We start from the raw sequence: 25,472 nt of genomic DNA on the forward strand, positions 1-25,472 counted from the left end.
TGGGGCAGTAGGAAGTCAGTGGTATGCCCTCTTGACTCTATCTTAAGCTCTGGTTCAGGACCTTAACATGCTATGTGATTTTAGGCAACTCCAGGCCTCACGCTGGCTCTCCTTTTCTCCATCTACATACAGAGACTGATGTAGGTAGTTGCTCTCTAGGGGCCTTTCCTGCACTGACACAAGCCCTTTCTTTGCCTTTAGTCAGCAGGAGTGAACTGGATCTGGGATCCTGGCAGCTGTGGCAAAGTCATACCTAGTGGAGCCTCTGTAATGTTCCGGGGATCCCGCAAGCGAATGAAGATGTCATCCAGCAGTTGGGTTCTAGTCTTCCTTGGGGGTGGAATCGGGATCCTCTGGGCCTGGCAGAAGGTCATGGAGGAGGGTGTTATCCCAGGTTTATGCACAGACTTTCCTGGCCTAACCTCATATAGTCACAGCAACAGGCTGAGGAGCATCTGGGGGTGCTGGGAAAGCATGGCCCTCAGAGGGTCCCAAGGTGACAGTCACATCTGTACCTGAGGGGGTTACTCAGGGGCCATTTACACACTCAATGAGCTGGATGTTTACCCGTTTCTCTTTGGGAACATAGGGTTTCTGAAGAGTGTCCAGCTTGGGCTTGGAGGAGTGGCACAGGAGTGGGTGCTTCAGCATGTGTTGCAGGGCCTGTGCATTCTTCTGGATTCCTAGGGCAAGAAGGCGACTGAGTCAAGGCACTGCCCGTCCTCCCAGATGCCTCCCCTGATTGCTTCATTCCTCAGTCTCACAGCAGCTCTAGGTAAAAGGATTTGAGAGTCCCCAAAAGAAAACACTGCTCCCAGGTTTCTTCCAGGTCTGTTCCAGTGCCTGAACGTCCATCATTCTTCAGTGAGTATTTGTCCCATATTATAATGGAAAAATAGCACAGATTGTAATGGGACGATCGTATTGGAGTGGGGGAAAAGGCTGGCTCCAGTGCGACCCCGTTAACCTCAGGAGGTTATATCGCAGGGGCTGATATCCAGAACAGTCCAGCTGAATGCCAGTTGCTTTGGAAGTACACATTAACACAGAGATGACGCTGCCTCCTTTGCCTCCAACCAGATAGGAAGGATTTCAGATGTTCAGTTTGGGAACTTAACCTGGGCTGGGAAAAGCTCAAGAATCTGGCCAGTCTGGGTGTTCATTCATCAAACTTTTCCTGAGGAGAGACTTCATCATCCAGAACAGCTAGGCTGAGACCGACTACAGTCTCTGAATAAACTGTGGTTCCCTGTAAGCCAGTGAAGGCCCAAGCCAGGACAGGGGTCCCAATATGTGGGGCTTCAAACAAAGGACACCCTAAAAGGAGCCCTTTGACAGGTATTTAGACAGAGGACAGCACCCTAGTTGGGAAAAGACAGCTTGGTGCCAGCCTTGGCTTGACCCTGACTTGCTCTGGGCTGTGGAGATGGCCTCTTGCCCTGGAGCAAGGATATGTCCTCACATACCCTTTGGCTCAATGAAGGCTGGATCAGGCTTGGCTGTCAGCAGTTCTTCATAGCCGTGGTACTTGCTGGGAAGGGAGGCAGCTGTGAGCTTCCTCCGAGTCACTTTCACCTCTCTGGGTGCCGTTGGTGGTTTCTTTTGGTCTTTCTCCTTCAACTCTAAATCATCCTTATGGATGATGGAGGAAGGCAGTTCACTCACCTGTGCCCAGGAAGAAAACACATTCATTTGTCATTCATTCATTCATTCATTCATTCATTCATTCATTCCATGAACATTCAGAGCATCATCTCTGTGCTGGTCTCTGCTGGGCCCTGTTAAGGGCAAGGGTAAGACCAAGACTGGGATGGAAGGAGGCAGACATAAAAATAGACAGTTAATAAATGCTTTAACAGAGGGAATACAGTGGTTTTGGGTGATCCCAGAGGAAGCCCCAACTTAGCCAAGAAGCTCCCTTGGAGGAATGCCTTAGCCTGAGCTAAGTCTTAAAGAGCCAGGAGAGCCATCCCTATAGAGCAATGGGGAGAGGTGTAGACTGCAAGTGATGAGAAAGAATGTTTGTTTCAGACAAGGAACAGCATGAGCAAAGGTGCAGAGGTAAGAAACATCAAGGTTCATTTTGGGGGAACTAAAGATTGGTACAGTTAAGTAAAATGTGGAGAGACAGGCAACTGCAGTGGTAAGCAGGACCCAGATCAGTAAGGACCACTATATGCCAAGCTGAGGGTGTGTTTTATTTTGTATTTTCTTTATCCTCACTCTGATGGCAAACCATGGAGGATTTCAGCCTATCCTAATGGCTTTATAAGAAATCTGTATGTCATGTAGGGATGTAGTTATTTATTAAAATGACTCAGCAGGTGGGGTAGCACATGCCTGTAGTCCTAGCTACTCAGGAGGCTGAAGTGGGAGGATTGCTTGAGCTCGGAAGCTCTGGACTGTAGTGCATTATGCTCCTCGAGTGTCCACACTATGTTTGGCATCAATATGGTGACCTCCCAGGAGTGGGAGACCACCAAGTTGCCTAAGGAGAGATGAACTTGCCTAGGTAGGAAATGGAGCAGGTCAAAACTCACATCCTGATCAGTAGTGGGATAATGCCTGTGAACAGCCATTGCACTACAGCCTGGGCAACACAGTGAGACCCATCATGTATATACGTGTGTATTTGTGAATATACGTGTATATATACACACGTATGTGTATACAATATATATGACCTATAACAAGCAAAAAAGCTGAATTAGCAATTTTTAAACTTCCCACAAAGAAAAGCTAAGGACCAGATGGTTTCACTGGTGAATTCTACCAAACATTTAAAAAAGAATTCTTCCAAAAATTAAAAGAGGCTTGTTATCTGAGGTTAGTATTAACCTGAAATCCAAACTAGGGAAAGACATTATAAGAAAGGAAAAATACAAAGCAGTATCACTTATGAATATAAATGCAAACATTCTCAAAAAATATTAGCAAACTGAATTCCACAAGAAAAGGGGATTATATACTATGACCAAGTGAGATTTATCCTAGGAATGAAAGGTTGGTTTAACATCTGGAAATCAATTAATGTAATATATCAATAAAGGAACAAAACTATATGATCATCTCAATAGACACAGGAAAAGCCCACTCTCATGATTACAAAACACTCAAACTAGGAATACAAAGTAACTTCCTCAACCAGATAAAGAGCATCTATGGAAAACCCTCAGCTAATATCATAATTAATGGTGAAAGACTGAATGCTTTCCCCTTAAGAACAGGCACAACACAAGGAAGTCTGCTCTCACCACTTCTATTCATCATTGTATTAAAGGTTATAGCCAGGACAATTAGGTCAGAAAAGAAAAAGATTTTTTTTTTTTTTTTTCTGAACAACATGGTGACTCATAATTGATTGCATGGCTTTGGCCGCTAGGAGGTCAGAATTGCATTTTGTCAAAACATCTTTATTATAATAGCAGCAGTGCATGATGTGCATGTTTGAGTGACAGAATTACTCTTGTACTATTTCCTTTCTTGTCCATATTTTCCATCTAACTCTCTCAAATTGTTTCTTTTAAAATGCTTATTTATATTCTGCATTGCTCCAAAAAGGTTCTGAGATAGTTCTTTAAGATACTTTTATACTGTATAAATTGATATGTCACTATAAGTCATCTGTGGAAAAAGAAATAGATGGATGGAGAGTTAGACCTCCATGAATGGATGGATGTACATCTGGGAAAGATCTGGCAGTGAGCAGATTGGAGGGGCAAGACTGGAGGCAGGGAGATCAGGGAGAAGGATGGTACAGTAATAAAGTTCAAGGGGGCCCTGCCAACTCTTCTAGCCTTACATTACCCTTTGCCACATGCCACCCTTCTGCTGCACTGATACTAAACATTTGTGGTTTCTGAATGTACCATTTTAATTTTCTTCCTCTATCCTGTTTCATGCTGTTTCCTCTGTCCAGAATGCCCTTGCTGCTATATCTTCACCTTTAATTCCTACTCAGCCTGTAAATCTCAGCTCAGTTGAGCCTCTTCCAGGACGGCCTCCTGGGCTGGGGCACTGGCATCTCTCCTTCCTCCAGGCTCCCAGCCTCTGAGATTTCCTCAGTCTCAGCACTGATTGCATGAGCTGGTCTGTCTGTGTTCCCCATTATACTGAGAGCACCTCAAGGGCACGACCTACATCTGATCTATCTATGTTCCCAGGATCCAGAGGCAGCATCAAAAGTGAGGAGACCTGAAGTAGAGAGGTACAGGCAGCAGCAAACCCTTCTGAAAAACTAGTTGGAATCACACCCCAGTCAGACCACAAATCTGGTCTGTGCCACAGAAACATGACTTGTCCCCATGGGTGCCCCTATCAGTAGCCTCAGACCAGAGATCTTCCAGAAGAGGCTTGCAAGCTCCACCAAGGGTGCTGACTTCTCATTTCCAGACCTGCCATGTGCTTGTTGCTCCCAGCTGTCCACAGCAGTCGAGCCTAAGGGCTGCAGAGGAACCTGTGGGAGCTAGTAACAAGTGGGCAGGGACAGCTGGATACAGGTACCTGGGTCAGGAAGATGGACTCTGTGCTCTTGGAGTCCTCATCTGATGGGTGCTCTGGGCTGAGGCGGACAGCTGTGTCACTGAGGTGGGACAGGGTCTCTTCACTATGCACAGTGGAGTCGGAGCAGATGGGAGGCAGTGGCATGAAGGTCCGGCGAGACAGGGAAAGGCCTTCCAGACTCTCAGTGGGCATCTCTGACTCCACAAAAGTGCTTTTGGTAGTGGGCAGATCTTCAGCCAGCTCTGCCTCTGGCTGTAGCATATCCTTTGAGGGAGACTTGTTTGTGGTCACTTGTGGGTGATGGAGCACCAGAGGCTGCTTCGGCACCTTTGGGATTTCGGTTTTCACCTGTCATGGAGAAGGGCCGGAATGAATGTGCTTCCTAATCAGGAGTCTGTCCTCCTGGGCCTCACTAGCCTGAGGCCACTTGTATAGCAGCTGGAGTACTGGGTACGGACTGACCGGGAGGTGGAAAGGGAAATCATACTTGTTGGGCATCTATGATGTGCCCCATGCATGATGTAAGTTGTTTTATTTCTACCTTGAAACTACCCAATGAATAATTATCCTCAATTTTATAGATGAGGAAACAGGCTTAGAGAGATAAAATGACCTGTCCAAGTCCCAGAGTGATTCAGCAGTAGTGCCTGGATGATGTAATTCCAGTCCTGGGCTCCAGGCTTCATGCTGCAACCCTGACCATACGTCACTCTGGCCCTCAGTAGTCTCACTCTTCAGATGAGGGTTTAACATGGTGCCTATGGCTTTCCCCAGGGACTCCGAGGAGAGGGTGTTGGGGAATGGTCCTATAACTGAGCTAAGAGATGTTAAGTTGTGTAGTGGAAAGATTCCAAGCACTGTAGTTAGAAAAATATGGGTTGGAATACAGGTCTATCCTTTGAGTTCCCATTTCCTCCTTGTGCCTCTCTCACAGAGTTCCACCAAATGAAATGGTGTGTGCAAATGTACTTAACGAACTAAGGAGGACAAAGGATGACTTTTATAAAACATGTTACTTAAAAAAAAAAAAATCTCCTTTTGGAAAATATGTAGAACCTCAGTGTTTAGACTTGAAGCCTGAGGGACCCAGAGTCTTTGTCTGAATCCATGCCACAAGGCACAGGGCATGAACACAGCACTGCACCTCAGCATCTAAAACACCAAGTGCCATCACTTGGCAGCTGGCGGGAAGGGACAGTTCCCCGTCCCTCCCATGGCTCTGTGAGAGAGATGTGCTGGGGGAAATGCTCTTTCTCTATCCCACAGCTACTTTCCCCGCCCCTTTCCAAGGTCTGTCAGAACCTTTGATGGGAGGAGGTGTGAGGGGTCCCCTAGGACCCACACTAACTTTTAACAAGTCAGTTCACCTCTCTGAGTCTGTTGCTTCATCTGCTGTGAGAATTATGAGATCGCATATATGCAAGGGCTCTGCAGAGTCCTGGACATGGGGCTTCGTAAAGGAGAGAGAGGATTCTGCCCCTCCCTAGCTGGCTGATGGGAAATGATGGGGCAGATCCTTAAGAGGAGGTAACAGACAACAAGGAAGATGATGGAAACCTTGGAATTTCTATTTCTGACTTCAAATGCTTGTCCAGTCCTCTGAGGACGTCAGACAAGAGCCTGGCTGGACAGAGGCGGGCTGCAGAGGGGATGGCAAGGAAATACCTGTATTTAACTTTTGGGATCAGCAATGCTCAGCTCACCTTTTGGCTGTAGAAAGACTAAAGTTCAGGAGGAAGGAGCATTTCACAGAAATTTTTGAAATTCTTCAGATGAAAGAGGGATTTGACTTACTTTATGGCAAAAGAAGTAGACTTCTCTCAACATAAGGAAACACTTCCTTAAGATTCAGGCAGGAGATGTATTCCGGTCCTGGCTTAGCCATTTTTTTTTATTTTTATTTTTGTAGAGACAGGATCTCACCCAGGCTGGTCTCAAACTCCTGCCCTCAAGTGATCCTCTCACCTTGGCCTCCAAAGTGCTGCAATTAGAGGCGTGAGCCACCACACCTGGCCCATAGCCATTCTCAATTACTGTAGGTGACTGTAACTTTCAATGGTAAGAGTTTTGGGAGTTTAAAATATATTTTCATATCTGTTGTTTTATCCAATGCTCTTCCCAAAGCAAGGAAAGGAGAAGGCAATGCTGAATCTAATGGAGAGATTCCAGGCACTGTGGAGTGAGCAGCTCTACAGCCGGGTTGGTTTACATACATTATAATAGGCTGCACTCTTCCTGGGGGTGAGAGTCCTGCCTTGGAAGCCCTACCTTCCGTGATTCCTTCCGAGACATCAAAACATGATGCTTAGGCTTTACTATCTTCCTTCGAATTAAGTGGATTCCCAGTCGCTCTTGGAGGAAGCTCTTCAGCAGAGGAGGGACCCCTGGTGCCATGATGGGAAAATAAGATTACTATTAGCTAAAATTTATACTGGGGCTTACTATGTGCCAGGTACTATTCAAACAGCTTTACATGTATTAATGAAACTCATTCTCAACCCTAGGGGTAGGTACCTCATTATTCCCATTCAATAGGCAAGGAAACTGAGGCACAGAGAGGCTAAGAAATTTGTCCAAGATAATAAAGCTACTGTGGAGTGAGGATCAGAACTTCACTGGTGTCACTCCAGGGCCCAGGACTCTAAAATGCCTCCAGCTCCTATATCTTACACAGTTGCTCCACTGCTGACCACCCCATTCCTTGTGCTCTGTGAAGAGAGGCTCCTGCAGTTGGGGCTGCACCCCTCTGCAACTGGGAAGTGGGAAATGAGGTCATGACAGAACTGTTCCACAAAGCAGGGTGTGGTTCAAAAGAGCTCATACAGGATTTAGAGAATTCATATTCCATTCCCAACTCAGACTCTTTCTTGCTGTGTGACCTTAGGCAGATCATGAACCTCCCTGCACCTCAGTTTCTACCACTGTCCGTGGGGACAATAATGCCTGCCTCACAGGGATACTGTCAGGATGAGCTGGTACAGAGCTATTTCCTCTACTCCTCAATGTACCATGAACCTTGTCCACCCTGACACAGAGTAGATCCCAGGGCTTGCCATTGATGAGGTGGGGATGAGGGTGCCACACTGCTCCTTGGGCACTGGGTTGAGAGGGGGCAGGTTTGCGGGCACCATACCTCGTGTATGGGCCACCAGAGGGTTGTTATGAAAGACGAATTCGCAGAGAGATGGGAAGAGAGCTACTGGTAGGACAGCATCCTCTTTTGCGATCTGTAATGAATGCAAGAGAGACTCTCAGGTTGACACCACCCCTCACCTCTACCTAGGTATGTCTAGGCCCCTCACTGCAGGGCTACATGCTTGCTAGGATTGGGGGTGGTATTGGGTAAGACATGCTGCTGTGGATGGGACTCGCTGCTGGGTGCTGCCTTGTCCCTACAATATCACCTACTCGTGCAGAGAGTGCCTTGCCCCTCCTGTCTGAAATTCCACCATCACTGTGAGGTGTTTAAGAGCTAAGAGTTTTTCCTCTCTTTTCCATACTGGATATGTAGCCTATATCAAGTATTAGGGAAGCTGGTAGCAAAATAATAAGAACAAACATTTGTGGTAAGAACAAACAAACTATCTCATGAAGATTCTGGAAGGTTGACAGGGCACTGACTTTAACTTCAGGATACAATTTGACACTTCATCTTCCTCAACACAAACCTCTACACACTCCTGATGGCTCTTTCACTGAAGCCAGTCCTGGGCACTTCTCTGGGGATGGATAGGGGGAAAGGAGGACCCACACATCTAAGGGATAAGTAGAGCCAGTGTTAAGAGAGACCTCATGGCTGTCTGGGATACAGAGAATGCCCTGTGAAGCCAGCCTGCAAATGGTGGCTTATTGGCCAAGCCAGCCTCTGAAGGGCAAAAAATATACAAGCTTTGTTGAGCAGACTGCCTGGAAAAGCTGGGGACCATCTTGGCGAGAGTATCTATTAGCAATGGAAAAGTATCAGGGACATCAGGATCGAAGGGACTAGGAGTCGGGCAGTGGCCTATCAGACCCCTGGACACACTGAAAGGTATTGGGTCAGATGTAGGACCCAATGAAGGTAGTAAAGTCCAAGGGCTGGAAGAGGGAGAGCACTTCAGTTTAGCTTCCTCCGCAGCCTTACTGGATAGCACTAGATTTCCACTAAGCAACTAACTTCTCTTTCATTTTTATTCATTCAACCAACAAATATTTACTGAATACCTACCATGTGCCAAGCACTTTGTTGGGAATGAGCAAAACAGACACAATTTCTGCCCTCAGAGAGCACTGTCTAGTGGGAAACAAGCACTGGAGAGACAGTAACACAGGATAATAGACTTACAATGTGGTAAGTGTCACAAGATAGGTGCATGAAGTAACAGGGTCATCTGACCCAGTCAGAGAGGTAAGAGGTGTCTCTGAGGTCTGAAGGAGGTAATTAGTGAACGCAGTGGGGCATGGAGTGTGTGGCAGAGAAACCTCTGTATTAACCAAAACCATTTCTCTACCTCTAGCACACGGATTTTATCTCCTAGCCTCCCAGGCAAGTACGTGTGGTCACGTGACCCAGTTCTAGCCAATGCAACTTGGGCAGTAGTAGTAAATGCTACTTCTATGTACAGTCTGTACCCTCCTGTACCTCCTCTACTTTCCTCCCTTTACCACAGTCCCCCTGCTCAACCATCTAATGGGATACATAGGATCCAGTTGAGTAGTGTTAAGACCCTATGAGATGAGAGAACATAGCCAGAGGGGACCTGGGTCTCCGAATGATCATGTGGAAGGCTACCTGCCAATCAGGAATATCCAAAATGGACTTTGTAAAAGCAAGGAATACACTTTTATTGTGTTAAGTGATTAAGATGTTTAAGTTTGTTACACTAGCTAGTCTTACTTTAATGCAGAGAGGAAGTGTTCTATATACAAAGAGAAAAATGTGTGAAAGGCCTCATAGCCTGCTGGAGGGGTTTAAAGAAGGCTAGTGTAATTAAAAGCAGAGAGAAAGAGGGCACCTGGTGCAAAATGGAGCTGGAAATGCAAGTAGGGGCCAAACAAAAGGTAGTTTAAGATTTGGGTCCTTGGGGAACTCATTAGATGGATTTTAGAAATATGAGGATCTAAATTTGACAAGACTTGGTGATGATGTAGATATTGGGGGGCGGAGGTGGAGGATGGGGAGGTGCAAAAGAGAGAGAAGTATCAAAGGTGACAACTGGTTTGTGCCTTGAATAACTGGATGGAAGATCAACCTATTCACTAAGATAGGGAACAATGAAAGAACATACAATTTGAAGAAAAAATTCATTAGCTTGCTTTGGGTATGTGTATGTTGGCGGTACCTTTGAGGCCTCCTGGAATACAGAGGAGAGGTCTGCATTAGAGTTAGAAATTTGTGAGTCACTGTTCATGGGCCAATGGGTATCTGAAGTCATCCCTAGGGAAACAGTAGGGAGTGAGAGAAAAGAAACTAGGAGTAAGCCTTGAGAGACTTTAACATTTGATCTTTTAGACCAGGGATCAGCAAACCTTTTCTGTCAAAGTGTTTTAGTCTTTGCAGACCATATGGTTTCTGTTGCAGCTATTCAATTTTACTATTGTTGTACAAAATCAGCCATAGACAATTCATAAACAAATAGGTGTGGTGGCTTTTTTCTAATAAAATTTTATTTATGGACCCTGAAATCTGAATTTCATATAATTTTAACGTGTCATGAAATTTTATCCTTGTTTTGATTATTTTCAATCATTAAGAAATGTAAGCACCACTCTTAGCACACAGGCTGTGCCAAAACCAGGACTGGCAAATACAGCGCATGGCCCAAATCTGGCCCATGATCCATTCACTGAAGTTTCATTAGAATACTACCTTTCTCTGACTGGGCGCGGTGGCTCACGCCTGTAATCCCAACACTTTGGGAGGCTGAGGCAAGTGGATCACAAGGTCAGGAGTTTGAGATCAGCCTGGCCAATATGGTGAAACCCTGTCTCTACTTTTAAAAAATACAAAAAAAAAAAAAAAAACCCACAAAAATTAGCCGGGTGTGCTGGCGGGTGCCTGTAATCTCAGCTCCTTGGGAGGCTGGGGCAGAAGAATCACTTGAACCCAGGAGGTGGAGGTTGCAGTGAGCCGAGATCACGCCACTGCACTCCAGCCTGGGCAACAGAGTGAGACTCTGTCTCAAAAAAAAAAAAAAAAAAGAAAAAGAAAAAATACTACCTGTCTCATTTGTTGCCATATTGCCTTTTGTCCTACAAGAGCAGAGTTAAGTAGTTGCAACAGAGTAAAATATAAAATTCTGCTGCCATTATCTAGACTTCAGAGATAGAGGACGAACCTAAAAAGGTGCCCAATATGTTTTGATAAATGACTATAATGGTGGTCAAAGTGGGTGTAGAGTCCTTGTGTGCAAATCAGGGGGTCAAGAGACAATCACTAAAGAATGGGAGATGCAGAATTTAATCTTGTCAGGATGCAAAATTACATTCACCCAAACCAGGTGATTAAAAAGTTGAAGAAAATTACAATTAAAAATTGATTAAAAAAAGTGAATGATATTCAGGTCATGTGTATCACATTTTCTGTGAAATTAAGCCCAGCTGAAAGGTATGGGCTTAGGATTCTGGCTGACACAGCAAGCCGAAATCTGGCCATGGTGCTAGCCTGTTTCCTCTAGGGTGAGCTGAATGCTTCTGGAGATGCATTCAGGTTCCAATGATAACTTTAAATTTCTTCTCAATCTCATTGGGTTAAGGAGAGTGTAACAATCTGTCACATTTAGGAACTAAGTATTAAAGACCAAGTGAAAGTGATTATTTTACTTTTGACACAAAAATTTCTAGTGAATATTCTGAGTGATTTTCTGATGAATATTCTACATGTATAAATTCTGTTTAAAGGCAGAATTTATTTTGAAGTTTGTAACTTTAATAAATTGAATATTTCAACACAGCTGTATTATTTGACATGACTAAAACATCATTCATGGGGCCGGGCATGGTGGCTCACGCCTGTAATCCTAGCACTTTGGGAGGCCGAGGTGGGTGGATCACCAGGTCAGAAGTTCAAGACCAACCTGGCCAATATGGTGAAACCCCATCTCTAATAAAAAACAAAAATTAGCCAGGCGTGGTAGCAGGTGCCTATAATTCCAGCTACTTGGGAGGCTGAGGCAGGAGAATTGCTTGAACCCAGGAAGAGGAGGCTGCAGTGAGCCAAGATCGCACCACTGCACTCCAGCCTGGGCGACAGAGTAAGACTCCATCTCAACAACAACAAAAATCATTCATTCATCTAACAAACTTGTTGAGCACCTATCATGTATCAGGTAATATTCTAGATAATGAGCCTATAGATGTAAGCAAAACAAAGTCCTAGTGCTAAAAAACGAAAGCACATTCTGGTAAGTAGATACGTGACAATAGACAAAAAGATACAATACATTAGGTGATAACTATCATAAAGTAAAATACCATTTAAAAACTCAGGTGCAAACATAGAAAAATGGAAGGAGTGCTGCTCCAACCTTAAGAAAAAAACTGAACAATCTATAAAATCATAACTTTTCTTGAGTCCAATAGAGAGCTAACATCCCAGGACAATTGTGGCCTGAAATCTAAGAAAATACTGGCACCTCCAAGGAGAGGTGGGACACAGACACTGGCCTGCCTGCGGCAGAATGTGGCAGATGCGAGTGCCACACAAGCACTTAAGAAGAAATCAGGTAAAAATTTTAGTGAATTTATAAAGACCAAGCATGGCCTAGAGTAAACCCCTTTAAGCTGCAGACATCCAGGGAGTTCACGCTCACTAGTGTGAGAAAGATTGGAGGCAGGAGAGAGACTGATGACAGGCTTCCTCGGTGGTGTGAGCCTGGAAGAGGAGATAGCTCCCACCACAAAAAGGCAGGGGGCTTTACCAACCCTTCTCCATAGTTAACAAAAGCCTTCAGCTGCTGAGGAAGATCAGTAAACCCTGCAGCCTGGGGCACTGCATCTTGGGTAGGGAAAAAATTAAAACCCACTACTCCTGTGGTTGGAGCAGGAAACCAACCTGGCCCTAGCACATTAGAGGTCTCCTACTGCTAGGAGAGGGGTAGGACCACTGAAAAAAGCCCATCCTTGAGACACAGGGTTGGTCCCAGGGCTGCCTAAGACTGGGGCTAGAGCCTCCCTTTGGCCCCTACGACCACTTGTTACTTAGCAAGCACTAAGTAGCAAGCAAAAGCAGTCTACTGCTAGGGGGAGGAATGAGCATGTGGAGATAAACTCCTCTGAGGTGCAGGCACTCAGGGAAGAATGAAAACTGAGGACAAAGCAGGAAAACTGAGAAAAACATTGGCACCCTAGGAAAAACTAACTATATGCTGTCTAAAAGAGACACACCTTAACTACAAAGATATAAATAGGTTGCAAGTAAATGGATAGAAAGAGATATACTATGCAAACAGTAAGTATAAGGAAGCTATGTAGCTATATTTAAATCAAACAAAATAGACATCGAGACAAGGAATATTATTAGAGGCAAAAAAAGGCAACTCATAATTTATAAAAGTATCCATACGTTAAGTAGATATAACAATTCTAAATGTATCTGCATGAATAGCAGACTTCAAAATACATGGAGTAAAAACTGACAGAACTAAAAGGAGAAATAAGCAAATTCACAACTACGTCTGGAGATTTTCACACACTGCTCTCAGTGATTGATAGAACAACTAGACAAGAGTACAGAGAAGATCTGAGTGACACAACCAACCACCTTACCTTAATATTTATAGAACCCTTTCCCACAAAACTGCAGAATATACATAGTTTTTGAAATGCACATGGAATGTTCACCAAGACAGACCGACCATAGGGTGAATCATAAAACAAGTTTAAACAGATTTCAGAAGAATGACATTTTACAGATTATGTTATCTGCACACAAAATAAATTAGAAATAAATACAAAACACCTAGAAGAGCCCCATATATTTGGAAATTAACTAAGTTCTTAAAAACCTGTGAATCAAAGAAGAAATCATAGGAAAAAGTGAAAATATTTTAATTTAATGAAAATAAAAAGAAAATATATTACAATTTGTAGGACTCAGCTAAAGCAGTGCTTGGAGAAGAAATGTAAAGCTTTACTTGCTTATATTAGAAAGAAAGGTCTAAATCAATTAACTAAAATTATACTGCCTAAGATGTGAGAAAAAGAGGAGCAAATTAAAATCATTTTAAGTAGAAGAACAGAAGTAAAGTTACGAGCAGAAATCAATGAAATAGAAAACAGAGAAATCCAGTGAAAGCAGCAGCTAGTTTAATAAGAGAAAGTCAATAAAAGAGGTAATGTCTAACTATTTTGGACCAATAGAAGACATAAATTACCAATTTCAAGAAAAGGGACCTGTGATACATCTATGGTCCACTGGTTTTCGGCAAGGGTGTAACAATGAGGGAAAGAATGGTCTTTCCAGTAAGCAGTGTTAAGAAAGCTGGATATCCACATGCAAAAGAATGAAGCTGATACTTATTTCACACTATGTATAAAGATTAAGTTGAAATAAAGACCTAAATGTAAGAGCTAAAACAATAAAACTCTTAGAAGAAAACACTTGGGGAGTTTAGCTGTACCAGCTGCTTGCTGTAGAGGAATGTAAGCAGAGTATCTTACAAGTTTCCTGCATTTCAGACTTGAGTAGGGCTCAGTTAGTGGGATTTTACAGAAAACCAAACAGGACATGAATATTGGAAAAATACGTTAAATCTGTCCCTTAGACTTTGTATCTGCTGTTCCCCTTAAGCTACATTTCTACCCTCACTTGACTCACCCCTCTTCACCTGATTAAACTCACTGATTCAGATCTCAGCTTAAACACCACTTTCTTGAGAACCTTCCTTGATCCCAAGTATTAGGTTAGACACCTCCCCTCCATCATTTACTTCATAACACGGTGAACTTCTTCATAACACTAGGCATGCTCGTATTGTGATGATTTGTCCCTATCAGTCTTCCTGTCTTCCTTATAGGTGATAAGTTGCAAAAGCGCAGAGGCCAAGTCTCTTTCCACAGCTGTATACCTAGTGCCTACCACAGAGCCTGACACATGGTAAGTGCTAAATAAATATCTGTGACTGAAGAGATGGACTCCTGCCTTGGCCTGAACTCCCTCCACTTTCCCCACCCTGAGAATTCCTGAGCCCATGTACCTGTAATGCAGGGAATTGAATGGAAGGTTGGTTTTTAGGCCAGAGCAACTTGCATCCCACCCTCCCATCTGTGCCCCTGAGGAAACAGTAGAGGAGCAAAAAGTCACCTTGTTGTAGGCCAGGCTAAGGTATCTCAGCTCTGGGAAGGGTGGGGCCAGCGTCTGGTTCCTGGCCTTCAGTGACTTCACAGGAAGGATCTCGAATATAGGAGGAAGTGAACATATCTTGGTTGTCTTAGAAAGAAGGAAAAGTCAAAATCAAAGTGCCCGATAATAAATAAGGTCACTAAGGGCCAACAGACCCTTTCAATGGAACAGGGTGGAATGAATGACCTTCCTAGAGAGACTTGGCCAAAAAGAGACATGTAGGGTCATAAGGGTAGATGTCACCATCAGCCCAGAATTCTGGCTCCAAGTTCTCTTAGGTCATATGATGAGCTAATTCTCAAGCACCCAAAGTTCCATTTTCAAGTTTTCTGAGGCCACAGGATAATACAGCACTGGTGCAGACATCAGAGGTACTTGGTCCCCACCCTCTCTCTCTGCCCTACAGCAGCTTACCCTGAATTGGCCCTTCTACACAGTTGGGCTAAAATTTCTCCAGAAGGCAAAGGGGAAGGTGCTTCTGTCCTTAAGGGGAATTTTTCTAGTGGGGAGAGGGAGAGGGAGGTGTCTTGAGCCTTGAACACCTGCTCTGATGGGCTAGCTCATATCCTCGAGTTGGAGGGTCTTCATTTGGGGATGAAACAACAGTCTTGAATGACTTCAGCTGGCCCGTGGGGGCTGAATGTGGCATGCTGCATCTGGATCCCTTCTTGCAGGGTCATGTTCTTTTCATACAACCCAGACTGCCACAGGTTCAACATATTTGATCAAGCAGAAAAAGGTCATTGTTGGTTTAACTATACATAACTCACTACACTCACTAATTCCTGAGTTCGATGGGACCACAGGATATTATAAGGGTAGATGTTGGGCTAAGGGTTAGGTTCAGATGAACTAGATTCTGTCTTAAGCTGAATTAATTAATCACTATGGAATCTTGAGCAAGTCACTTAAATTTTGCTTGTTCATTCAATGAACATTTATGGGGCACTTACTTTGAGCCAAGTATTTTGTACCCTTCTGGGTCAACTTGTAAAACCATATGAGTGGACAGGTCAGTCACGGGTGAGAATAAAACAAAAACCAGTGATGGTGTTTGGGAACTCAGACGACTCGCCTCTCCCAGTGATCCCAAGGCAATCTCTGAGATGCAAGAGTGGAATGTGGTGGCAGTCTGATAAGGCAGTCTCCTCCACTATGTAATTCCCTACTTAGAGCAAGGCTGTGTGAACTGAATGGGGTAAGTCAGACTGCAGTACAGACAAGGAAAAGCCAGAGAGTCAAGATGAGGAGTATCCTGACCCAAGGGCATAACTGGCCCTGATGGGGGCAGAGAGGGCCCTGTCTTAGAGGGAGATGCATCTGATTTTAAGAGAAAGGCCACTAAAAGTCTCAACTATCCAACTCACTTTCTAGATTTTCAGATGTCAGAGAGCTGATCTGAGCACTGAGCAATCCTACAAATTATCTTTGACTTGTGAGGTAGACTGTATAATGGCCACAAGCCCCTCCATCCCACATACATGCCCTTTTGCAGTGTGACCTTGCTGCTCCTCCCATTCATAGGTGGAGACCATGTGTCTACCCTCCTGAAATTAGACTGGCTGTTACATAAGAAACAATTTGTCTGGTCTTTGTCCCAGGTTCCTGGCACTGAGCTTCTAAAACCTTGGAATTTTCTAAGTGATAGGAATATCTTTGTTATGCAGGACCCCTTGAGTCACACCAGAGTTTAGGGTAAGGACATGACTCAGGATGGAGGCTGGCCATGCCAGAAAGACTAACCATGTGACTAGAGAGTTGGGGCTCTGCACCAGCCTGACCCCTGGGGAGGATAAGGAACTAGAAATTGAGTTCAATCAGGTGGCCAATGAGCCTCCAATAAAAACTCTGGACTCTGAGGTGAGGATGAGCTTCCTGGTTGGTGAGCACATTCAGTGTGCCGGGAGGGAGACATGCCCTGATTTCACAGGGAGAGGCAAGAAAGCTCTCAAACCTCATCTTACATGCTTTTCCATTTGGCTGGTCCTGATTTGTGTCATTTATAGCTGGGGTCCCCAACCCTCGGGCCACAAACCAGTGCCAGTCCTTGGCTTATTGGGAACTAGGCCGCACAGCAGGAAGTGAGCAGCGGGTGAGTGAGCGAAACATCATCTGTATTTACAGCCACTCCCCATTGCTCACATTACTGCCTGAGCTGCACCTCCTGTCAGATCAGCAGTGGCATTAGATTCTCATAGGAGCACAAACCCTATTGTGAACTGGGCATGCGAGGGATCTAGGTTGTGCGCTTGATATGAGAATCCAATGCCTGATGATCTGTCACTGTCTCCCATCACCCCAAGATGGGACCGTCTGGTTGCACAAAAGCAAGCTCAAGGCTCCCACTGATTCTACATTGAGGTGAGTCATATAATTATTTCATTATATATTACAATGTAATAATAACAGAAATAAAGTACATAATAAAAGTAATGCACTTTAATCATCTGAAACCACCCACCCCACCCCAGTCCATGGAAAAATTGTCTTCCACAAAACTGGTCCCTGGAGCCAAAAAGGTTGGGGACTGCTGCATTATAGTAAAACTGTGACTGTAAGTATAACCCTTTGCTGAGTGTTATGAGTTGTTCTAGAAAATTACTGAACCTGAGTGGGTTGTGGAAACTCTTGAATTTATCACCAGTTGGTCAAAGTGTGGATAGCCTGGGGACTCCTAAACTTGTGGCTGGCTTCTGAAGTGAGGGAAATCTTTTTGGGAACTACCCTCACTTGTGGGCTCTGTGCTTTACTTGTGGGGTCTGCACAAACTCAAGGGTCAGCATCAGAACTGTACAGCAATATAATACTGGGCTTTTGACTTGCTTTGACCAACAGAATGTGGGGAAGTGACACTATTTCAATTTCAGAACCTTTCAATTCATCCTTGCTCTCTTGAAACCCTGATGCTGTAATGAAACCATACTGCAATGTAGCCCAGGAGGAAAAGACCACAGAGAAGATGCCAAGCCATGCCAGCTGTGTCCTTGAGCCCAGCTGACAGCTACCCTGCCAGCTAAATGCAGTTGCATGAGTGAGCCTTGGCGAAGCCAGTGGAATCACTTTGTCAACTCAATTGTGAGTGGTGAAAAATAATGAATTGTTACTGGGTTGGTTTGAGTAAGCAGCTATAGTTAACTGATAGAATTTCTCACACAGTTGTATCTGTGGGGAGGTTGTATACTGAATTGCCTCTTAAGGATGCAGGTTGGCTAAATGAAGAGATATACTATTTATTGTAAATGAATAAATCAATATTTAGTTTACATGCACCAGTCTCCATGAGCATCTGCCATGAGAGAAAAAACAATTTTCTATGCTAACAAAAATCAAGAGTTTAAGCCTGTGACATCAAGGATTAGGTCCTGGATAGTGGTGTATCTGGCAAGGACTTTTCCAGCTTTGGGGGACTCTAGTTAGGGAGCTGCTGGTAGCAGCCCCACTTCAATGCCAATTTTATCACTTGAGGCAGCTGCCATTATTACATTATGCTAAACAGCATGTGAGAACAATGAAAGTTAGACTAGGCAGGTAAGGTCAAGACATGTCTGTCTGTGGCCAGCACAGGACCTGGTACATGGTAGGTACTTGGCAACTACCTATACAATGAATGGGCTTCCTCAGTGTGATCTATAGAAATGACTCTCATAGCTCCATTAATTTATTTCATTTTGTCTATTAAAATTAATGTTCTAACTCAGGAACACAAATATAAAGTAGTCAGTTCCTACCTCTGAGGTTGAAAATCCAGGGTAAGACGAAAACACAACCTCTGAAACAGAAGATAAACAGAATGAAGGTTGGTGACAGCATTGACTGATGCCTAGAGCACCTTGGATATAGATCTGCCATCCACTGTGTGCAGCAGGGCACCTCCTAGAGGGAGTCCTCATTGGTCCCCGGCCTCAATGCTAACTAGGAAGAAGAGTTGGCTGTGACATGCATCAGGTAATAAGTCCCTTTGCACTAAGGATAAAATACAAACTGCTTATCCAGTCCTCTGAAGTCCTGCATGATTGGGCCCCTGCCTACTTCTTCAATCCCATTTCATGATACTCTCTCCTTCATTCACTGTATTTCAGCCATACTGACCTTTTATCTGACTTTAAAACACCTAAGCACTTTTGAGCCTCAGAATTACTGGGGAGTCCATACTGAGCAGAAAGCTAACCAACTGTCTTAGAAGAGAAAAATGTATACAGAAGACATTCTGTCAGAGGATTTGGAAATATTTGTTATATTAGTAGAAACAGAATGAGTTGAGCCAGTATATTCAGGAGAGATACCAAGAACAACCAGCACAAAGTCATAAGGAGGAGGCTGCAGAGTGATTTCATTCTTGGGACCGTCAGAATGAGATGAGTCAATAAACAGCTGAGTTCAACCTAACACAGCATAGCATCTGATGGGACTAGATCCTGTGCAGACATTGCTCACCTTTACCCTAGTTAACCGATACCTTCTACATGTTAATGATATTATAATGAGAAAAGTCACATGACAATGAAGAAAACAGTAATAGGGGATGGAACAACATGGCATAAATAACTTCTCCTGTGATGAGGGTCTGCAAGGGAGTTTGGGAAAGCCTTGTGCAATGAACAAAGTAGGAATTCCCTGGGGGATGGGCCATGGTTGCAAGTGTGAGTGCTAATCTGTGAACCCTAGAAAACGACAGCACCTCTAGAAAGATGGGCACACTGTCTGATTGCGCATCCTGCTCTCCCCACAATCACAGGAATTACTGCATTTTAAGCTTCTGATTGAGCATTGTTATACAGACTAAACAATCAAGAATCTCTTACTATTTGAGGAAAATTAACAATATAAAAAAGAGAAGAATTATCACCTGAATAAAAAGTTTATTTAACAAAAGTTATAAAAACTTCAAAATAGAATAATCAGTATCCTCTGAGAAATGCCAAAGTTTCACTCCTGAAACAAAAGCAGATTGCTGTGGAAGCAAAACTACTAACAAAGCTGTAAATTTATAATGAAAATAACTTATACATGTGCTGGATAGACGAATGGACCCAGTTGAAGAACTAATTCATAAAATGGAAGACTGAGTGGAGAGACTCTCAGAATGCAAAAAGGCAGAGAGAAGATGGTGGAATAGAAGATAACCCACTCATGTCCCCTCACAACCACAAAAATTCTACACCCACCTATAGTCAAAAGTCTCTCTGCAGGAGCATCAAGATTCAGATAGGAGTGTGTGAAACGCTGGTGGATTCCAAGACCTTGAAGGATTGTTTTGAGAGTACAGACCAACACCAGTGGCTGATCCACCAAGCTTGCTCCCCAGTTCAAGCCTAGAAACAGCCCAGGCTTCCAAGGTCCTGGGCTACAGCCATATTTGGCCTTAAGCCTGCAACCAAAACCATCTGCAGAGAGGTCCAGAAGGAGTAGTGCACACTAGTGCCTTGATGGAAAGGCTTGTCTGCCTGCTGACATCGGTCTTGGCAGTAAGCCTGAAAGTTGCCCTGTTTTTCTGATCCAGCCCCTCTCAGCTGAGGTCCCTGCTCACCACCTCTTACACAAGGAACCAGAGGGAGACTCACCCATATCTCACAGCCTGAGGCTCCCAGATGAGTTTACCAACCTCTGTCCCACAGCAAATTCCAAGGGGACCAAAGTCTCAGACTTGGTCCCTCCAGCTGCAATCAGAGAACTAACCAGACTGTGCAGGGACTTGCTGGAAGACACATGCCCCTCTAAGCCAATGAGACTGGGCTTTCTAGCCTTCACCCTACAGCAAATCCTGAGAGAGCCCAGTCTCAGCTCTGACCCCTGTCACTACAGTGGAGAATTATCCTGTCTGTGCTGAGACCTGCTGGGAGACACATGCCTGTCTGGGCCAACAAGATGGGCTCCTTCCCATAGCAAATCCCATGGGGGCCCAGTGTCAGCCCTGGCCCCTCCTGCTGCAATCAGGTAACTATCTCATCTGCATAGCGATTTGCTAGGAGACACATGCCCCTCTGAGCCAGTGGGACTGGGCTCTCCAGCCTCTACCTCACAGCAGATCCTGAGGAGGCCCAGTCTGTGATTTGGCCCCTCCTGCTGCAGTCAGGGAACTATCCTATGTGTGCAGGAACTTGCTGGGCAATGTGCATCTCCCTAAACCAAGACAGGGCTCTCTAGCCTCTGTTCCACAGCAGGTCCTAAGGAGGCCTATGGTCAGTTCCAGCCCCTCCCACTACAATCAGGGAATTATTCCATCTGTGCAGAGCCATGCGGGCAGCTGTGTGCCTGTCTGAACCACCATGACAAGCACACCAGCCTCCATCCCACAGCAGATCCCAAGGGGGCTCAGTCTCAGCTCTGGCCCCTCTTGTTGCAGTCAAGGAACTACTTGTGCAGGGACCTGCTAGGTGACATACACCTGTCAAAGCCAATGAGATGGACCACCAGCTTCATTCCTACAGCAGATCCCAACATGCCCCAGTCTTAAATCCAGTCCCTCTGGCTACAGCTTTTGCAACCCTCTCAGTCTTTGCAGGACTTGCAGCAAGCCTGGGTTTAGACCATCCCTCAGTGCTGAGATGCCAGTAGTGGTCCCAGGCTCAGGAAACATAAGTCAGTCTGCTTAGAATCCCTGGAAGTCCCTCTGAAGAAGGACAGGCACAAACAAAGCCAGACTATAAAGGCAAAAATAAATACCTAATATTTCAAGGCAAGGACATCACACTTCTACAAAAATCAAGAACATTCAGAGAAATATGACGTCATCAAACAGACAAAATAAGATGCCAGAGATCAACCATAAAGTAATAGAGATGTGTGATCTCTCAGACAAAGAATTCAAAAGAATATTTTTTGGGGTTTCTTCTTTGTTTTTTGTTTTGTTTTGTGCTTTTTCTTGGAGACAGGCTCTCATTCTGTCACCCAGGTTGGAGTACAGTGGCACAAACATGGCTTACTGCCGCCTCAACCTCCTGGGCTCAAGCAATCCTTCCACCTCAGCCTCCCATGTAGCTGGGACCACAGGCATGCACTACCATGCCTGGCTATTTTTTAAATTTTTTTGTAGACATGGGACTCTCACTTTGTTGTCCAGGCTGGTCTTGAACTCCTGGGCTCAAGCAATCTTCCTACCTCAGCCTCCCAAAGTGCTGAGATTATAGGCATGAGTTACCATGCCTAGCCAAAACAGATGTTTTAAGGAAGCACAGTGAACTTCAAGAAAACACAGAGAATCAATTCAGAAATTTACCAGAAAAATTTAACAAAGAGATTGAAATAATTAAAAAAAAAAAAAAATTCAAAAAAATCCTGGAATTGAAAAATATAATGCATGAAATGAAAAAGGCAATAGAGAGTATCAACAGCAGAATTAAACAGAAGAATCTGTGAGCTCAAAGACTATGAAAATACAGAGTAGAAAAAATGAAGAAGAATGTAAAAGAATAAAGAAAGCTTGCAGGCTTTATGGGACAACATCAAAAAAGAAAATATTTGGGTTGCTGAAGTTAAACAGGGATATGAGAAAGACAAAGGGGGTACAAAGCTTATTCAAAGAATAACAGAAAACTTTCCAAATCTGGAGAATGGGTGGGTGTACACGTATCCCACCATGCCATTACTGTCAGCATAAGCACACCCACTTCCACTGTCACCACACTGCCACTGCCAGCATGAACATTAAGCATGGACACCAGTGGCCCTGCACCCTGGCCCATGCTACCACTGGGCCATCCAAAGGATGGCACCTTCAAAGACTGAAGGATTACCAGCCCACACAGATGAGACAGAACCAGCCAAGAACTCTGGCAAATCAAAAAGCCAGAGTGTCTTTTTACCTCCAAATGACCACACTAGTTCCCCAGCAATGGTGCTTAAACAGGTTGAAATGACAGAAATGGAATCCAGAATATGGATGGGAATGGAGATCACTGACATTCAGGAGAAAATTGAAACCCAATACAAGGAATCTAAGGAATAAATAAAATAATACAGGAGATGAAAGATGAAATGGCCATGTTAAGAAAGAAGCAAAGTGAGCTGATACAGCTGAAGAATTAACTTCAAGAATTTCAGAATACAACTGCAAGTGTTAACAGCAGAATCAACCAAGCTGAGGAAAGACTCTCAGAGCTCAAAGACTGGCTCTTCGAAATAACTCAGTGAGACCAAAATAAAAAAATGGTAAGGAAGAATGACCAAAACCTCTGAGAAATATGGGATTATGTAAAGAGACCAAAAATATGACTCACTGGTATCCCCGAAAGGCAGGAAGAGAAAGCAAGCAACTTGGAAAACACATTCCGGTTATCATCCATGAAAATTTCCCCAACCTTGCTAGAGAGGCCAACATTCAAATTCAGGAAATGCAGAGAACCCCTGTGAAATACTACACAAGAAGACCATCCCCAAGAAACATAGTAATTGGATTCTTCAAGGTCAAAATGATAGAAGAAATGTTAAAGGAAGCTAGAGAGAAAGGGCAGGTCACCTACAAAAAACCCCATCAACTAATAGCAGACCTTTCAGCACAAACCAGAAAAGAATGGGGGCCTACAGTCATTCTTTTTTTTTCTTTCTTTTTTTTTTTTTTGAGACAGTCTCGCTCCCATTATCCAGGCTGGAGTGCAGTGGTGCAATCTTGGCTCATTGCAACCTCTGCCTCCCAGGTTCAAGTGATTCTCATGCCTCAGTCTCCCAAGTAGCTGGAATTACAAGCATGTGCCACCACACCTGTCTAATTTTTTGTATTTTTAGTAGAGACAGGGTTTCACCATATTGGCCAGGCTGCTCTTGAATTTCTGGCCTCAAATGATCCACCTGCCTCAGCTTCCCAAAGTGCTGGGATTACAGGTGTAAGCCACTGTGCAAGGCTCAGCATTCTTAAAGAAAAGAATTTCCAACCAAGAATTTCATATCCAGCCAAGCTAAGCTTTGTAAGTGAAGGAGAAATAAGATCCTTTTCAGACATGCAAATGCTAAGGGATTTCCTTACTATCAGATATGCCTTACAAGAGTTCTTGAAGGGAGTGCTAACCTTGGAAAGAAAAGACTGTTACCAGCCACTACAAAAACACACTTAAGTAAATAGACCAGTAACACTATAAAGCAACCACATGAACAAGTCTGCATAATAATGAACAAATCCTAACATCAATATTCACTTTGAATGTAAACGAGTTAAATGGCACAGAGTGATCAGTTGAATAAATAAGAAAGACCTGATGGTATGCTGTCTTCAAAAGACCCATCTCACATGTGATGACACCCATAGGCTCAAAGTAAAGGGATGGAGAAAAATCTACCAAGCAAATGGAAAAACAGAAAAAAAGCAGGGGTTGTTGAATTTATTCTAAACTCAGACAAAACAGACATTAAACCAACAAAGATAAAAAAGACAAGGACATTACATAATGGTAAAGGGCTCAATTCAACAAGAAGACATAACTATCCTACATATGTATGCAACTGACAGAGGAGCACCCAGATTCAAAAAGCAAGCTGCTTTTAGAGACATACAAAGAGACTTCGATAAACACACAATAATCGTGCAGGACATCAATACCCCAATAATAATATTAGATCATTGAGACAGAAAACTAACAAAGATGTTCATGACCTGAACTCAACACTTGACCAAATGGACCCAATCGACATCTACAGAACACTCCACCCCCAAACAACAGAATATACATTCTTCTCAGATGCACGTGGCACATATTCTAAAGTCAACCACACAATCAGATATAAAACAATTCTCAGTAGAATTTTTTTAAAAAATCATATTAACCACACTCTTGGAGTACAGCACAATAAAACAGAAACACTAAGAAAATTGCTCAAAAGCATATAATTACATCGAAATAAACCTGCTCCTAAATGACTTTTGAAATAATGAAATTAAGGGAGAAATCAAGATATTCTTTGAAACTAATGAGAACAAAGAGGCAACATACTGATACAGGAGGTAGAAAGAAATTATTTAGGCAGATAGGGTCCTCAGCAAAGTCCTCAGCAAAGCTTCCCTTTTAGCAAGAAGGAGCCCAAGAAATTATTTTTTTCTAACAAAGAGCAGCCTGAAAAATTGAGCTGAAAACATAGATAAGCAAGCTGGAAGTTTGAACGGGGGAATGCCAGCAGTTGTGCCAATAGAAAAGGGCTACCTGGGAGCCAGGCATGTCCAACATGGAGGCTCCATCTTCCCTTTTTTGTTACTATGTGTACAGTAAAGGAATGGGCAACATGGTGCAGGCTAGGCAGAGGACCGGCCTACATAATAAAACATCAGTATGGGGACGACCAGTTTTTTGTGCCCTATGCAAATGACACACCTAGTGTAATGAGTTTTTCATACCCTATGCAGATGGCACACCTGGTCCAACCAATCTTTCACACCCTATGTAAATCAGATACTGCCTCCTCATCAGGCACCTATAAAAGCCCCTGCATTTAACCACAGATCTGACAAGCCATTTCTGTGGGATCCCCCTCTCCAGCAGAAAGTTATTATCTTTCACCTATTAAACTTCCACTCTTAAGCTCACTCTTTGTGTGTCCATGTCCTTGATTTCCTCAGCTGTGAGACAACAAACCTTGGGTATCACCCCCACCAATGAGGCCACTTCATTGTGGGGCCCATCTAGGATCCAAGGTAGACTCATTGGAAGGGTGAGTATAGGCGCAG

The 25,472-nt window shown here is 43.9% G+C and overlaps 1 protein-coding gene across 2 annotated transcripts in view; it reads right to left on the reverse strand.

Annotated features, from left to right (window-relative positions):
- Positions 1–25,472, reverse strand: part of XRRA1 (X-ray radiation resistance associated 1) — a 116,793-nt gene that overhangs the window by 2,445 nt on the left and 88,876 nt on the right. The window contains exons 11-18 of one of the 2 annotated variants that reach the window (XM_008020148.3): positions 18,553–18,593; positions 14,786–14,911; positions 7,637–7,730; positions 6,772–6,887; positions 4,504–4,851; positions 1,467–1,665; positions 568–683; positions 254–359 (exon numbers count right to left, since the gene is read on the reverse strand). In XM_008020148.3, the coding sequence (XP_008018339.3) occupies positions 254–359; positions 568–683; positions 1,467–1,665; positions 4,504–4,851; positions 6,772–6,887; positions 7,637–7,730; positions 14,786–14,911; positions 18,553–18,593 (1,146 nt within the window). The remainder of the gene's footprint in view (positions 1–253; positions 360–567; positions 684–1,466; positions 1,666–4,503; positions 4,852–6,771; positions 6,888–7,636; positions 7,731–14,785; positions 14,912–18,552; positions 18,594–25,472) is intronic. The other variant, XM_038005467.2, reaches the window with a different exon arrangement.

This window comes from Chlorocebus sabaeus, chromosome 1 (genome assembly GCF_047675955.1).
Source record: "Chlorocebus sabaeus isolate Y175 chromosome 1, mChlSab1.0.hap1, whole genome shotgun sequence".
In the NCBI taxonomy this organism is placed as follows: Eukaryota; Metazoa; Chordata; class Mammalia; order Primates; family Cercopithecidae; genus Chlorocebus; species Chlorocebus sabaeus.